Source organism: Aedes albopictus, chromosome 2, assembly GCF_035046485.1.
Source record: "Aedes albopictus strain Foshan chromosome 2, AalbF5, whole genome shotgun sequence".
Lineage (NCBI taxonomy): Eukaryota > Metazoa > Arthropoda > Insecta > Diptera > Culicidae > Aedes > Aedes albopictus.
In genome coordinates, this window is record NC_085137.1 from 439,420,100 (window position 1) to 439,435,369 (window position 15,270).

Below are 15,270 nucleotides of genomic sequence, written 5' to 3' on the forward strand. Positions count from 1 at the left end.
TCTTCTTGGAATTACTGTAGAACATTCTTCAGTTTTTCAGACATTCCTTCAGAGATTCTTTCAAAAAAAAAAAAATCAAGTTCATTAGAAATTTCTTTTGGTGATTCCTTTAAATATTCCTCTAGATTTGTTTTGGATTTCTGCAGCTAAATTTTCCTCCAAAAATCCTCTAGGCTCCAGGAATTACTTCAGAAATGACTTCAGGGATCAGTAAATTTTGAGAATGCAATTTTTTTTTTGAAAATTCTGTCAGGAGTTCTACAAGGCGAAGGCATTACTTCCGAACATCTTTCAGGAAACCCCTTAAAAAAATTTTGAGAGATTTATTCAAGAATTTACCCAGTATTTTTGACTGCGATTTCTGCACGAATTGCTGCAGACATTGCTGCGGGGATTCCTTCAGAAAATTCAAAATTGTCTTCTTGGAGTCTCCAGGGATTGATTGAGAAATTCTTTCAGAGAACCCTTGGAGAACTTCTCCAGTGTTTGTTATGTAATTTCATAAAATATTTATTGTAAAAATCCATGGTAGAATATCAGATAGAGTTGATAGAATTCCTGGAGGATTTTCTGGAGAAATCTCAGGAGATAGTTCCGAAGAAACTGCAAAAGTTATCCCTGACAAAATTCCCCAGGGACTGTTGGAGACACCCCTAAAACAATTTTTCAAACCCCTGTTCAAACCCCTGGAGGTATTCTTTAAAAAAAACCCCTAGTGGTAAATAGAAATTGTAGAAGGACTTGCTGAGTGCCTGGAAAAACCATCGTGGAGTACTTGGAATACTAAATTTCCCTCCGAAAGTTCCTCATTGCTCTAAGGTTTTTCTTCAGATATTGATTCAGGGAGAATATCTTTCAATAATTTTCGAGAATGCAAGAAATTATTTCGAAAACTCCTCCAGAAGTATCTCTAGGATTTCTTCCAAGCATTTCTTTCGGACATCTTTCAGGAATCCCCTTAAACATTTATTGAGAGATTTATTCAAGAACTCCTCCCTTCATTGCAATGTATGCACGGATTTCTGTCGATATTGTTTCAGAAAATTCAGAAATGTCTTCATGGAATCTCCAGTGCTATATCCAGGAAATCCTTAAGAAATTTCTTTAGGGAAACCTTGAAAAATTCCCCCAGTATTTGTTATTTAATTTCATAAAATAGTGTTGTAAAAATTTGTGGAAGAATATCTGTTAGAGTTCATAGAATTCCCGGAGGAATCTCTGCAGAAAACTTAGGAGATGTTTCTCAAGAAGCTGCAAGAGATATTCCGAGAAGGAACCTTCTAGAGATTTCTTCAGTTACCCCTGACGAAACTTTCAAGAAACTTTTGGAGGAACTCTTGGAAGAATTTCCGAAACAATCGCTGAATTTTTTTGAGAAGATCTAGATGAATGAATAAAAAATAACATGGAAAAATTTCTGAGAAAATTCTTTGCTGACATTCATGAAGATATTCTTCGGAAACGTGTGACAAATTTGAATAGTTTGTTTTATTTTAACAAGACTACAAAGCCGAAACTTCTCTGATCTACTAAGGATCCTCAGGATATATTTTCGAAAAAAAAATCTGAAAAAGTTTTCCGTGGTGGATTTTCTGAAGGGATGCTTGTAAATATTATTAAAATAAATCTTCTGTTTCTGTTCAAATCCCTGGAGATATTCTGTAAAAAAAAAACCCTAAAGGTATATAAAAATTCTGGAAGGAGTTGCTAGAGAAACCCATCGTAAATAATTATTAGAATTTATTTATGAATATGTATTTTGATAAATTCCTGGAGGATTTTTTTTACCAAAATGCATGAAAACAATTTCCGGAGGGATTCGTGAACGTATTTTTGAAGAATCCCTGGAAGAATATTTGAAGAAACACTTAAACTTCTGTAAGGATTCTTAGAAAAATGGGATATTTCTTTAAAAAACTGTAGAAGTTTCTGGGCATTTCCTATGAAATTTCTGCATTTCTTAACGAATTCGAGCGAAAATTCCAAAAGTTATCTTTGGAAGAAATCCTGGAGGAATTTCTGGGAAAATACATGGAGGAGATGCACAAATATCCCAAATGGAGCAGAAAGTGCCTCTGGAGCAATTTTGTAGAATATATCAATTTGCCGAAAAATCATTGAGAGGTTTCGCTGAGGCGATTTCTTGAAAAATGACAATTTTTTATCAAAATTTCAAAAAGAATCATTTTTGCGTAATACATTTTTTAAACTTCTGAATTCTAGGCATTCTTGAAGGGTATTGGTTTTGGAAATTTTGTGTTTATATTGATGGCAGACTTTTTTGTGCTGATAAAATGACTATTTGTTGTACAATTTCATCAAAATTTGCTAAAACAATAGACATATCGTTCCCTGAAAAATATTTCTGAAGCAACACTTGGAAGATTTTTTAAAGAAATTCCTGGTGAAATTTCTTTAAAATAATCCTTATAATATTCTGAAAAACGAAACATTGTAAGAATGTCTGGAATTGCTAGACCATCTAGCCAAGTTGTTTTTTTTAAGAAAACCCCGGAAAAATTTCTGAAATTATACTTGGAGGAATTACATAAGCATGGAAGGTTTTCTTGAAGATTTCTTGGTGAAATTTTTGAAGGTTTCTCAAGATTGTATAGAAATTTCAGAAGAGGGGTGGTCGGGCCCCGAAACCATCCCCCCCCAAAAAATCTTTTTCCCGTTACTACACATAATCTTTATGTTCCAAATTACTTATATGTTTTATTCATCGCTTTTGTAGCTCCAAGAGGCCCTCACATTCGCTTCAATCCAGGGCTCCCAGAATCCTTAATCCGAACCTGTTCATTGATTACTTCGGCAATCCTTCAAAGGTTGATACGAGGAGTTTTTTAGGAACCTCTCCCGGGACCTTCACCTAGGATTCCTCCCTCTATCTGCAATTGCCTCACTGACACGGTCCAACGCGATTAAACTCATAGTTCAAACAACGGCAATATAACCGTTAACATCATCATAAAACTTACATCTGCATCTAGAAACAACAACACACCAATCGTCCGACCATCCGACCGACGGCCCTCGCGAAATGTCCGTTGATTTCAGTTTCGGTGCAAAAACATCCCATGATTTACGATATTGCACATTGCTCTATGTGTAGTGTACTTTCAGTCATTCAGCATCCAGCTAGAAAACAACGGCAATGTTCCGTCGGTTATTCGATATTTTCTTCTCGCATCATTTGCCATAGCAGAGGTCTCTAAATGTACAACGCGACGACCAGAGACACAGCGCAAACACTTTGTACTCTATCTGAGTCCATAATCAAATTGTATGGCTAGTGCTGATGATGATGATGATGTGTACCAACAACATTCGTTACAACTGGATGCAACGCCGCACCGTATGCAACAACGAACGAACCTTGTTAATGCAGAGCCTGTAAAATTTTATGATCTTCGCAAAACGATCCATACGGAAGAGTGATTGTCATATGGTTGAGTTGCTTTTGTTCCTTTGAAGACAAGAAAATCATGACGAAGGGGTCACATATAGGAGACATGCTGTCGGTTGGTCTACAACTCCACGTCAAACAAGTGAAAGCATAAATTGAGATGTTCGATCCTGAGATTTTGTAGCTACGCGAATTGAAACATAAGTGCACCGTGGAAGACGAGATCGGGAATATGATCGTTCATGCTGATCCGTAAAGCGATACTTCTCCTTAGTCGGCATTATCTACCGAGTAACCACTTGAAGGACCACCACAACCACCTGCTTCAGCTGATCCTTCTTCCCTCGATCAATGAAACCACATCAACCGCCTTCAACAACAACGGATGGTTGACCTACTTACGGGAATACACGGTAGTTGATGGCGCCAAGAATGGGGCAGATTTTTTGTCCTCCTGAATGCAGTCAGTCTCGATGGAAAGGGGACTCTTTTCCTCGATTCTTTGTGCGCGAATGACGGCGATCGACGGAAACCTGCTGCAAGCGATCGATCCTCACATCCACCACACCACACGGGAATGCAGAAGGTCCATCTGTGGGACGATCGTGCACAACAATGAGCGTTGATTAATGTATAAATTAATTATACGGGAGTCGTTTTTCCCACCACAGACAGCAGCGACAACGGTTTCCGACGAATCGAACACCATACTTTTACGCACTTGCTACCAGGTTTCATAAAGTGGCGTAGCACTACCAAAAAAGGATCGAATTAATCAGTCACGAAGCAGCGAAAGACTTCGATTAAGATGCAGGTGGTCGTCGCTTGAGCTACTTTTTTTTTATTGCATTTTAACTGGTCAAACAATGGGCTTCACGGGTGCAGAATGACTGTGGTCTTCCGTACGAACAACGGTCCCTGGAGGTCCACAGAAACAGAGCATCGGGTGGATAATTTATCATTGCTTCTGTTTGATGGTTTCATATTGAGTGGAGCCTTCGGGGAATTGCTGCTTATCATGAACCTGCCGTTGATAACAAAGGAGCTACCGAATCGATTCAGTCAAACAGAATGTTGGATGGTTTTTTTTTCGGCTTTTCGGACAAGAGCAAGAGCTTCCCACCTCTCTTATTCAATCATTTTCGCATACGTATAACGTGTGACAGTTAAAAAAAGGTTTAGTTAAAAGAACTTTTTTCTTTTTGTTCCATTACCAACTCCTTCATGTGTTTCTGAAGCAAGAATCTTGGTAATGTGTATTTATAATAATGAAATGAAAATTGTGCAAAAAATAGAAGCAAATAGTGATGGGTAAGATAGCTCAGATCAATCTACAGCAATAAAGAACACCAACGATCAATCTTTGAAAACTTATAGCAATTGGAACTGCACAAGTAGCTTTAGTCCAAGAATCTAACTTTCGTATTAAGGGAAATATCTATCTACGAAACCTTGTGAATCCAGTATTTGCTATTTTCAGCAAAAATAAAATGGCAAATTCACCTGTCATTGCTCGAGCATGTGTGCTTGTCAACAACGCAATCGTTGCTACACTCGTCTCTGAATTAATCACCAGAGATGTATGTGCTGTCACAATTGATGTATCCGTTGGAAACCTCAACAGGACATACGTCTATTGTTTGATTAAATTACCGAATGATGAACCATAACCTCGTTAAAATTCAGAAATCGAATTTTGCACAGCCGAGCTCGTGAAATAAAGCTGAGTGTGTACGGATGCTTTCAAACAAATCTTCGCATACCTACTGTACTTCAAAAGGCCTTTCGCTAATGGTTGGCAGTGAAGCTAATGCTCACCATATCATCTGGGGTAGCTCAGACATTAACTTGAGAGGCTCCAGTATGATGGAGTACAGTGATCTCACACCGATGAATCACCTTAATTTTGTACACTATTTATGAATCACCATGTTGATCAAATGAGTGATCCATAAACTGTGGTCATTTTTGCCGATTCATAAATAGTGGTTTGGACACGAATGCCAACTTTTTTGGTGAAGTGTCTTTAATAAAATATAATAATAATAATAAATAGTGGGGTCACTGTACTTAAGTAGTACAGATCTTGGATTACTTAACATAGGCAATCACCCAACCTTCATGGTATCTGCTAGAAGGGAAGTGTTAGACATAACACTTTGCTTTAGCAGAATTAGCCACGAGTGGAAAAATTGGCATGGGTTAGGGGAAGAATCTTTATCTGATCATCGCTACTTTTTTTAACACTTTAATATTACATCGAATACTTTGTTTTTCAAGAATTCCCAATCAACCAACTAGAATTATTTTACTGATTTGAGGCGGCAAATATCATGGATACTCACCATCTATTGACACTGCCACTGATTTAGATGATGCCGTTGATATTACAACGGCTTCCATCATGGAAGCTTTCGATGAAGCCTGCTCTCTATGGTCTGCAAAGACCACTAGAGGAACCCCTTGGTGGAACTCTGAGCTGGCGAGGCTCAGGAAACAATAATGTAGTAAGAGTTGGAGTATTTAGATGACGCTTGGCTGGATTGGAGGATTTCTGGTCGGCACGCAATGCATACCAGAAAGCTCTTCAGTCTGCTGAACGACCCGACTGAAAAAGAAAAGCTTTGTACAAATGTTTCCAGTTTGAGTGAACTCAGTCGGTTGAACAAAATCCTTGCAAAATCTTAGCATTTCCGAGTGAACGAACTTCGTTTGCCAAAGAGCGACTTCACTGGCTATAGAATCGATTCAGTGGCACTAAATAGTGTCGCTCCTTTTAAAGCTTCTGGAGAAGATGGCTATATCCTTTTTTACTATAGAAAGGATTTGATTTTTTCAAACATCCGTGATGTTTTCTGGGCGACGACGTGGCTCTTCATTTGTACCAACATGCTTACCAATCTAGAAAGTCCACTGTGACTCTTTTACCCAAGGTTGTTTACGATATTGAGAAAGCATTCACCCAAAAGCAATCTTCCTTGGGTGTTTTTCTTAGATATCGAGGATGTTTTTGACAACGTGTCTTTCGATACCATATTGGAAGCCGCACGGAGTCATGGTATTGTCTCCAATGATTTCCAATTGGATTTACCAAATGCTCAAAAATCGACATCTCTTCTCGGCATAGCGTCAAGTAGCGATTAGGAAATTGAAGGTTTGTGGATGCTCCCAATGGGGAATTTTGCCACCACTTTTGTGGAATCTAGTAGCAGATACGCTATTGAGGCAACCCAATCAAACCCAATTCCTACTTATGGTTTTGACGACGACTATCTAACAGTGTTAGTCGCTATGTGCTTCAACACTCTTTTCGTCTTGATGCAAAGCGGCCTTCAGGTAGTTGAAAGGTGGGGCGCCAATATGGCCTTCCGATTAATACGAGTAAAACATCTGTTGTTCTTTTCACAGAAAGGCGAAACCGTAATGTCGTTCGACCTTCGCGTCTTTTTGATTCTGAAATCAATGTGACTGTTCACGTAAATTCGTTGGAGTTTTTCTTGATTCCAAGCTCTCCTGGACACCTCATATTGAGTTCAGAATCAAGAAAGCTTTGTGACCTTCGGGCAATGCCGGCGAATCTTTGGTAAAACTTGGACAAGATTAGGACATCTCCAAAGGATGTGCTTAATGGCGATGCTTGGAGCGTTCTCTTCCAACTACCACAGCAACGCTCGAAGTTCTTTTTGACATTGCCCCACACATTCATCTTAAGGGTGTCAGGCCATTCGGCCGAAGGTCATTAGGCCGAAGGCCATTCGGCCGAAGGTCATTAGGCCGAATGGTCATTAGGCCGAATGGTCATTAGGCCGAATGGTCATTAGGCCGAATGGTCATTAGGCCGAATGGTCATTTGGCCGAATGGTCATCAGGCCGAATGGTCATTGGGTCTTCTTCTTGCCGTTACGTCCCCACTGAGACAAAGCCTGCTTCTCAGCTTAGTGTTCTATGAACACTTCCACAGTTATTAACCGAGAGCTTCCTCTGCAAATGACCATTTTGCATGTGTGTATCGTGTGACAGGCACGAAGATACTTTATTGATGCTGAATCTACTGATATTTTACCCATGAATTTTTCCTTCTTTTAAATATAGGCTGTTCTTTCTAGTATCATTGCTGAAATAGTTTTTGGCACTGAAACTGCTGATATTCAATTCATAAATTTTTCCTTCTTTAAAACATAGGCTATTCTTTCTAGTATCATTGTTAAACTAGTTTTTGGCAAAAATTGTTGGAAAAGGTAAAAACAACGGCAAACTTTCAATTCGTCCTGATGACCATTCGGCCTAATGACCTTCGGCCTAATGACCCAGCATCCATCTTAAGCTAGAGAACACACCTCGAATTTTCAAGAGCACAAATCAGAAGATCAGAATAACGGTTCGCCTGAAAAGTTGATCGATTGGTCACCACCAGCGGGTAATCAATCGATCAACTTTTCAACACAAGTCGTTGTTTGGTTCGTTAGATTTTCGGACTTGAAAATTCGAGGTGTGGCTTCGTCAAACCTTCACCTTAAACAAGAAGCATTTTCTTGCAATTACCGCCTATCGGTATTCGTTTTACAAGAGGAAACTCCTGTGAACCGTACATCAACACACACCTCGTTGTTTCCACTTTTGGTGAATAGGGACAAAATTGTCCTTGCTCCAAGTGATCTTGCAATTGCTTGTAATTTTCCATATGGGACATTTTCCACGAAATTCCCTTCCCGGGAAGAATGAACATCTGGTTATCTGGAAAGAAGTATTTCAGACGGCATCGTATGTTACACTGATGGCTCTCTGCTCGAAGGTGGAGCTGGTGCTGGTGCATACTCTCGTGAGCTAAGGCTACATCAGCCTCACTCACTTGGTAGACATTGCACCGTTTTTCAGACTGAAAACTTTGCTCTTATGTGCGGAGTGCAATTAGCACTTCAGCAGTACGTAATGGGCGAAGTAATAAACTTTTGTTCAGATAGCCAGGCTGCTATTAAAGCACTTGCTACGGCCAATTCTAGGTCGGAGATCGCTTGTCGAGCTCAAATCGAGGAGCTGAATTCAGCAAAAGCTGTTCACCTTGTACCTGGCCATTCTTCCTGTTAGGTATTAGGAAAATTGTGTCACCCTAATTGGCACTCATTACCATACACCAGTTGATCTTGTTTCTCCTGTACAGTTTGTTACCTCTTTATCTCTCCTTTCTATGAGAAGAGTAGATCAACCACGATCAACCGAAAAGGCCTTAAGCTCGGCAATGTTCGTGTCTCTACCTAGATATTCTCTATACTGATCCTATACCTACATATAAGACAGCTAGAAACCCAGTAGAGTTAGTCGAATACAAATTCCCAAACCAAAAGCATCTACCGTGTTATTCAATCTAAATAAATCAGTGAGCCAATAAACGCGATCTTTTCGTTCGAACCCAGTTCACCGCGTTAAGTGTTTGTCGCGAATCCGAACATAAAAGTTGGTCCTTCGAGCCGGATCACTTGCGCGCGTGAAATTCGTGAATCGTGAAGGACAGTTGAGTGGTGGTTAAAGTGCAAAAGTGAATCCCGCACGCCGCGGTTGTGTGTGAAAGACACCGTGATAGTGCACCGCAATTGCACTGAAGAACCGCGTGAACTCTGAACTGTCGTGCTAGTGCTTACCGGCGGCGTACGGTGCCGCAGATCAAGTCCCCCAGAGGGTGAAAATCGAACAGTGATTCCGCTAAGGTCGGAGAAAATTGAAATTAGTGCAGAAAGAAGCTGCGGCGGAGATCTCGTCGACGGCGTCGTTCCATCCAGGCAAAGGTCGTTGAGCTGGTTCAATTGTCGACTCGGCTTGGGCACGCTTTGGTGGCTTGGCTTGGGTCCGCGCAATTTTGGCTTGGCTTGGGTGGCTATTGTCGGACCACACAAAGGAGGTAGGACAATCAACCTCTGAGGCACTGTAAGTACCCATGCATGATAGCAGCACGGCTGCTGAGATAGATGATCGATGCGAAATAAATAAATCTGCATGTCGAGTTAATTAATTTGATTACGGATGGTTGAGTTGAGTTGAGTTGATCCTAACGCAGTTCGAACCGTCTTTTGCTCATCGTTAGCGAAGTTGTGGTGGTGCAACGTTCTTTAGAGCATATTTTTTGCGATTTTTCTGTTCTGTTGGTCGATTTTTTGGGGATTTTTCGTTGGATGTTCTGACCCTACAAAATGGCACCAAGTTTGCGCTCTCTGTCTCGCCAAGAACGGTTTTGCATTGACTCGATGAACAACCTCATTAGCCTAGTTAGTACATACGATGAGCAAAGGGACAAAGCCTTCCTCGATGGATGGATGCAGCGGTTGGAAAAGGTGTTTGCGGATTTCCAATCCATTCGCTTACAATTGGAACTGCGTGAGGATCAAGAAGAGTTTACGGATGCATCTGAAACCGTCTCGCTGAATGAAGATGCAAATAGGAAGGCTCGAGATGACTTCGAGCGTAACTACATGAAGGTGTATGGGTTTATCGTCTCCAAACTTCGTACCCCCGAACCCACTCCTTCTTCCTCGAATGTCGTTGTGCACGCTGGCACATCGGATACATCTTTTGCTCGTATAAGGTTGCCGGAGGTAAGGCTTCCTACCTTCGATGGCACTTTAACAAACTGGCTTACTTTTCGTGACGCTTTCGTCAGCCTAATAGATTCGAATCCCCAATTGAAGCCCATTGACAAATTTTCATACCTCGTTTCGTCGCTATCCAAGGAAGCGAAGCGAGTGATCGAATCTATCGAAATTACTTCGGTCAACTACTCAGTAGCTTGGGGACTACTTGAGAAGAGGTTTGATAACAAGAAACTTGTCGTTAAGACATACATCGAGTCTTTGCTATCCATAGAACCTATGCGCAAGGAATGCTATGAATCCTTGGCGCGCATTATCGATGATTTTGAGCGAAATCTTAAGATGATACAGAAGATGGCGATAGACACTCAAGGGTGGAGCGTTCTTCTAGCGCACATGCTTTGTGCGCGGTTAGACTGTGCTACACTTAAACAGTGGGAGCAGCATCATAATTCGACGGAAGTGCCTGAATACGAAGACGTCCTCAAATTCCTGCGTGGGCACTGCTCAATCCTGCAATCGTTGTCGTCGTCGAAGCCTCGTAATCCAGATCCGCCTAAATCAGAACCAGTCCGATCCTCGAAATCTAAACTGAGTCACGCAGTAACTACAAGCGCCTCTCCGAAATCCTGTTCGTTCTGCAAGCAGTCGTCGCATTCTCCATTTCATTGCGAAGCTCTTCGCAAAATGCCAACATCCCAACGTTTCGAACTCGTAAAGAAAAATTCGCTTTGCATTAATTGCTTCTCGCCTTCTCACCTCGTGAAGCAGTGTCAGTCCAGCTGCTGTCGAGTGTGTGGACAGAAACATCACACAATGTTGCACCAGAATACCACACTTCGCTCGTCGGATGGCGATCCGATTCCAAAGTCAACGCCAACGTCGTCTCCTGCTCCTCCTCCTCCAAATCAGCCTCCGTCCACTCGAAGTACTACAGCTCAGCCTCAGTCCTCCTCGTCGCAGCCTCCTCCTCCGTCGCCGAATGCTCTCGCTCCGTCCACTAGTGGCCCGTCGACCAGCTACATGCCAACGGCCCTCGTCGGAAGTGTTCGAACCGTTCCTTTGACTGTTTTGCTGCAAACCGCGGTGGTGAAGATCGCTGATGCCAACGGCTACGCCATTTGGGCTCGTGCTTTGCTGGACCCAGCGTCGCAGATCAACCTGATGACTGTGGAGCTGTCGCAGAAACTGAAGCTTCGTCGTGTAAAAACCCACCAGGAAATCGGCGGCGTTGGAAATGCTACTGTCGTTTCATCATACGCTGTTGACGCCAGAATCGAGTCCCATTGTTCCAGTTTCGTCGCAGATTTCTCGTTCCATGTACTGCCTGGAATTACTCGGGAGCTACCGGCCAAGGCGTTGAATACGCAAGAATGGAACATTCCCGCAAACATCGTTCTGGCAGATCCTACTTTCCATCAACCTGGTCCCATTGACATGATACTAGGGATGGAAGTCTACTACGAGCTCGTCGAAGAAGGTCTGGTTCGTCTTGGACCCGATCTACCCGTGCTGCAGAAAACGGTTCTCGGATGGGTCGTATCTGGCAAAGTTGGATCATCACCGTCCTCGAGAGTCAGCTATGCCCACGTTTGCAGTATCAGTTCCCTCGAAGACCAGTTGGCGCGCTTCTGGGAGCTTGAATCGTGTCAATCCAGCAGCAATTTTTCCGTCGAAGAGACTCTTTGTGAAGCACACTTCTCTGCCACCACCGTTCGCGACGAAACCGGACGTTTTGTAGTTCAACTTCCGAAAAGATCAGCAGTCCTCTCAACCCTCGGCGATTCTAAGGAAATTGCCACCCGTCGTTTCCTCACTTTGGAGCGTCGCTTGAACGCCAATCCGCAGCTGAAGCAGGCGTATTCGGACTTCATCGAAGAGTATCATCGACTGGGTCATATGGAGGACGTAACCGATTCGGAAGACCTGGAGACCAACGCTCTTTCGTATTATCTGCCCCACCACTGCGTCGTACGACCTGACAGTCTGACTACCAAGCTTCGGGTAGTATTTGATGCCTCGTGCGCCACTAGCACAGGAGTGTCCCTCAACGACGGACTGATGGTGGGCCCTGTCGTCCAAGATGACCTGGTGTCCATCACCTTGCGGTTCCGGATGTCCCGGTACGCGATAGTGTCGGACATAGAGAAAATGTACCGGCAAATATTGGTCTTTTCGTCCGATCGTTCCCTGCAGAAGATCCTCTGGCGGAATTCTCCGTCGGAACCGATGCGCACCTACCAACTGTCGACCGTTACGTACGGAACTTCTTGTGCGCCTTATCTTGCTACCCGATGTCTGCAGGAACTCGCAAAAGTAGGAGAAACTACTCATCCACAAGCTGCTAAAGCAGTTTCCAAGGACTTCTACATGGATGACCTTCTAACCGGCGTAACCGAAATAGCTGAAGGACAGCAGCTCTGCAGTCAGCTGCTGGATCTTCTTCAATCAGCCGGACTCTGCCTTCGGAAGTGGTCATCAAATTGCCCTACACTTCTCGAACACCTTCCGTCCGAGCTGCGTGATGAAAGAACAGTACTCGATCTGGAAGCCTCCGCTCCGATCAAAACGCTTGGATTAAAATGGCAGACAAGCACCGACGAATTCCTCTTCGACGTTCCCGATTGGAACTCGTCTCCGATCATCACCAAACGGATCGCCCTCTCGGACGCAGCAAAGCTGTTCGATCCGCTAGGACTCGTCGGGCCGGTAATAGTCCAAGCCAAAATCTATCTGCAGGATGTCTGGAGAAGTCAGAAGGGATGGGACGAACCCCTGGACGACGAGTTGCAACAGCGATGGCACGAATTCCGGGAAAACCTTCTTGCTCTTCGGAATCTCTCTGTTCCGCGATGGGTCGCGCCTGTCGTCAATCCAGCATCGACTCAAATTCACGGATTCTGCGATGCCTCGTTGAAGGCCTACGGGGCCTGCCTCTACATACGCGTTACAGCCGACGACGGGACGATCAGCGTGAACCTCCTTACCGCAAAATCGAAAGTGGCTCCTCTGGCGGATTCTCGGAAGCAGAAACGAGTCTGCTTACCTCGTCTGGAACTCTCGGCGGCGTTGCTGCTCGCCCATCTGTTTCAGAAGGTACAAACCGCCATCAATCTCGAAGCTCAAACGTTCTTTTGGTCAGATTCCACCATCGTCCTCCATTGGCTATCTGCTACCCCATCTCGGTGGAAAACCTTCGTGGCCAACCGGGTTTCGGAGGTCCAACACGCAACCGTTGGTGGACTGTGGGCTCATGTTCCTGGGTGTGAAAATCCAGCAGACATCATTTCTCGGGGAATGGACCCCGAACAACTGAAGACCACCAACTCGTGGTGGCACGGCCCGGATTGGTTGTCAAAATCATCACGCTTCTGGCCTGCTTTTGTCCACACGTCCAATGAAGACTTCCCCCCGGAGAACCTCGAAGAACGACAAGTTGCTCTCGCAGTCCATACCATTCCACCGAATCCAATCTTTTCTCTGCGGTCATCGTACGTTGCGCTACTTCGAGTAGTTGCATGGATTCGAAGATTCCAATTCAATTCGAATCCCACAAACCGCGGACAACGTCGCTTTGGATGTTTGACCACTGTTGAAATGCACGAAGCCCTCCGATGCCTTGTCGGAATCGCACAGCGAGAAGCATTCCGAGAAGAGTTCGCTTCGTTAGCCACATCCGGACAGGTCAAGCCATCATCGAAACTCAAGTCCCTCAGGCCATTTGTTGATCAGGGTGTCCTGCGAGTCGGTGGCCGGCTCCGTAACGCTGCTGTCCCTGAGGACCGGAAACATCCATTCGTTTTGCCATCCAAACACCCATTCACCGAACTGGTCGCTCGGTATTACCACCAGAAGCTGTTGCATGCAGGACCCCAGCTGCTCATCTCAAGTCTCCGGGAGAAGTTCTGGCCGTTACGCGCCCGAAACCTGGCGAGACGAATCGTACATTCGTGCATAAACTGTTTCCGTTGCCGCCCTCGTGCTACGGAACAAGTCATGGGCGACCTTCCCGCCGAACGTGTCTCTCCAACGCTGCCGTTCTTGTGCACCGGCGTAGATCTTTGTGGTCCTGTGTACTACCGACTTCCCGACCGCAAATCCAAACCAGTGAAGGCATACGTAGCACTTTTTGTGTGCCTTTCGATAAAAGCAGTGCACATAGAACTGGTTGGAGACCTTTCCACGAACTCGTTCCTTGCTGCCCTCCGCCGCTTTGTGGCCCGGCGAGGAAAACCCAAGCTCATCGAGTGCGACAACGCACAAAACTTTCGGGGTGCGGTCCGGGAATTGTCCGAATTGTCGAAACAGTTCCGATGCCAACAGATGCAGAACACCGTTACTCGCTCCTGTGCCGAAGACGGCATAGAATTCAAATTCATTCCCCCTCGCTCTCCGAATTTCGGGGGTCTGTGGGAGGCGGGGATCAAATCGATGAAGACCCACCTCAAAGCCACCCTCGGAAACACCATTCTAACGGCCGAACAACTCACCACGCTTCTGGCCCAGATCGAGAGTTGTATGAATTCTCGACCTCTTACACAACTGTCAGCGGAACCAGATGACCTCGATGTCCTTACACCTGGGCATTTTTTGATTCACCGTCCGCTAACAGCCATTGCGGAACCTTCGTTGGAAGATGTACCTGCAAACCGACTCGACAAGTGGCAGGAAGTTCAAGAGTTCCTTCGCCGGCTCTGGAAGCGCTGGACCTCGGAATATCTGTCCGGGTTACAGCCAAGAACCAAATGGACCCGCGAGAAGGACAACATCGTCATCGGAACCCTGGTTCTGGTGAAAGACGACGGACTACCACCCCTCAAATGGCGCTACGGCAGGGTGACCCACATCTTCAGGGGAGATGACGGAAACATCCGCGTCGTCGTAGTGAAGACCAAGGACGGAGAGTACCGGCGCGCAATTTCAAAAATCTGCGTGCTGCCGATTGACCAGCCATCACCGCTCGTAGACCGCGAGCCCAATGATGACCATTGACGATCGGATCTTCCATCGCAGTGGTCCGCCCTGCGCAACGACCGGAGGCCTGTGGGCCTCCGGGCCATGTAAGTCTAATGCATTTAATGAATTTTCAAAAAACTCAAGGAATTTTTGTCTCCCACCATGACCGGCCGACGGACGAGTGCCACAATCCGTGTGCACTAGGCGCTACGACCTCCAACCCCGGCGCTGGCGATTCGATGGACGACGACGTAAAGGAAGGATGAGCTCTCACTCGCGAAGAATGAGCAACCCGCTCGAAGGATCGTTGACCCGAAGCCAGCAGCA

The 15,270-nt window shown here is 44.8% G+C and overlaps 1 protein-coding gene across 1 annotated transcript; it reads left to right on the forward strand.

The window, feature by feature from the left end:
• The first annotated feature begins 9,591 nt into the window (after positions 1-9,591).
• On the forward strand, positions 9,592-14,979 carry LOC134286901 (uncharacterized). Its single transcript, XM_062848600.1, has one exon. The coding sequence runs from the start codon at positions 9,592-9,594 to the stop codon at positions 14,977-14,979; it is 5,388 nt and encodes a 1,795-aa protein (XP_062704584.1).
• The last annotated feature ends 291 nt before the right edge of the window (positions 14,980-15,270 follow it).

Coding starts and splice junctions, on each gene's coding strand:
- LOC134286901 (XM_062848600.1), top strand. CDS start 9,592: ATGGCACCAAGTTTGCGCTCTCTGTCTCGCCAAGAACGGTTTTGCATT.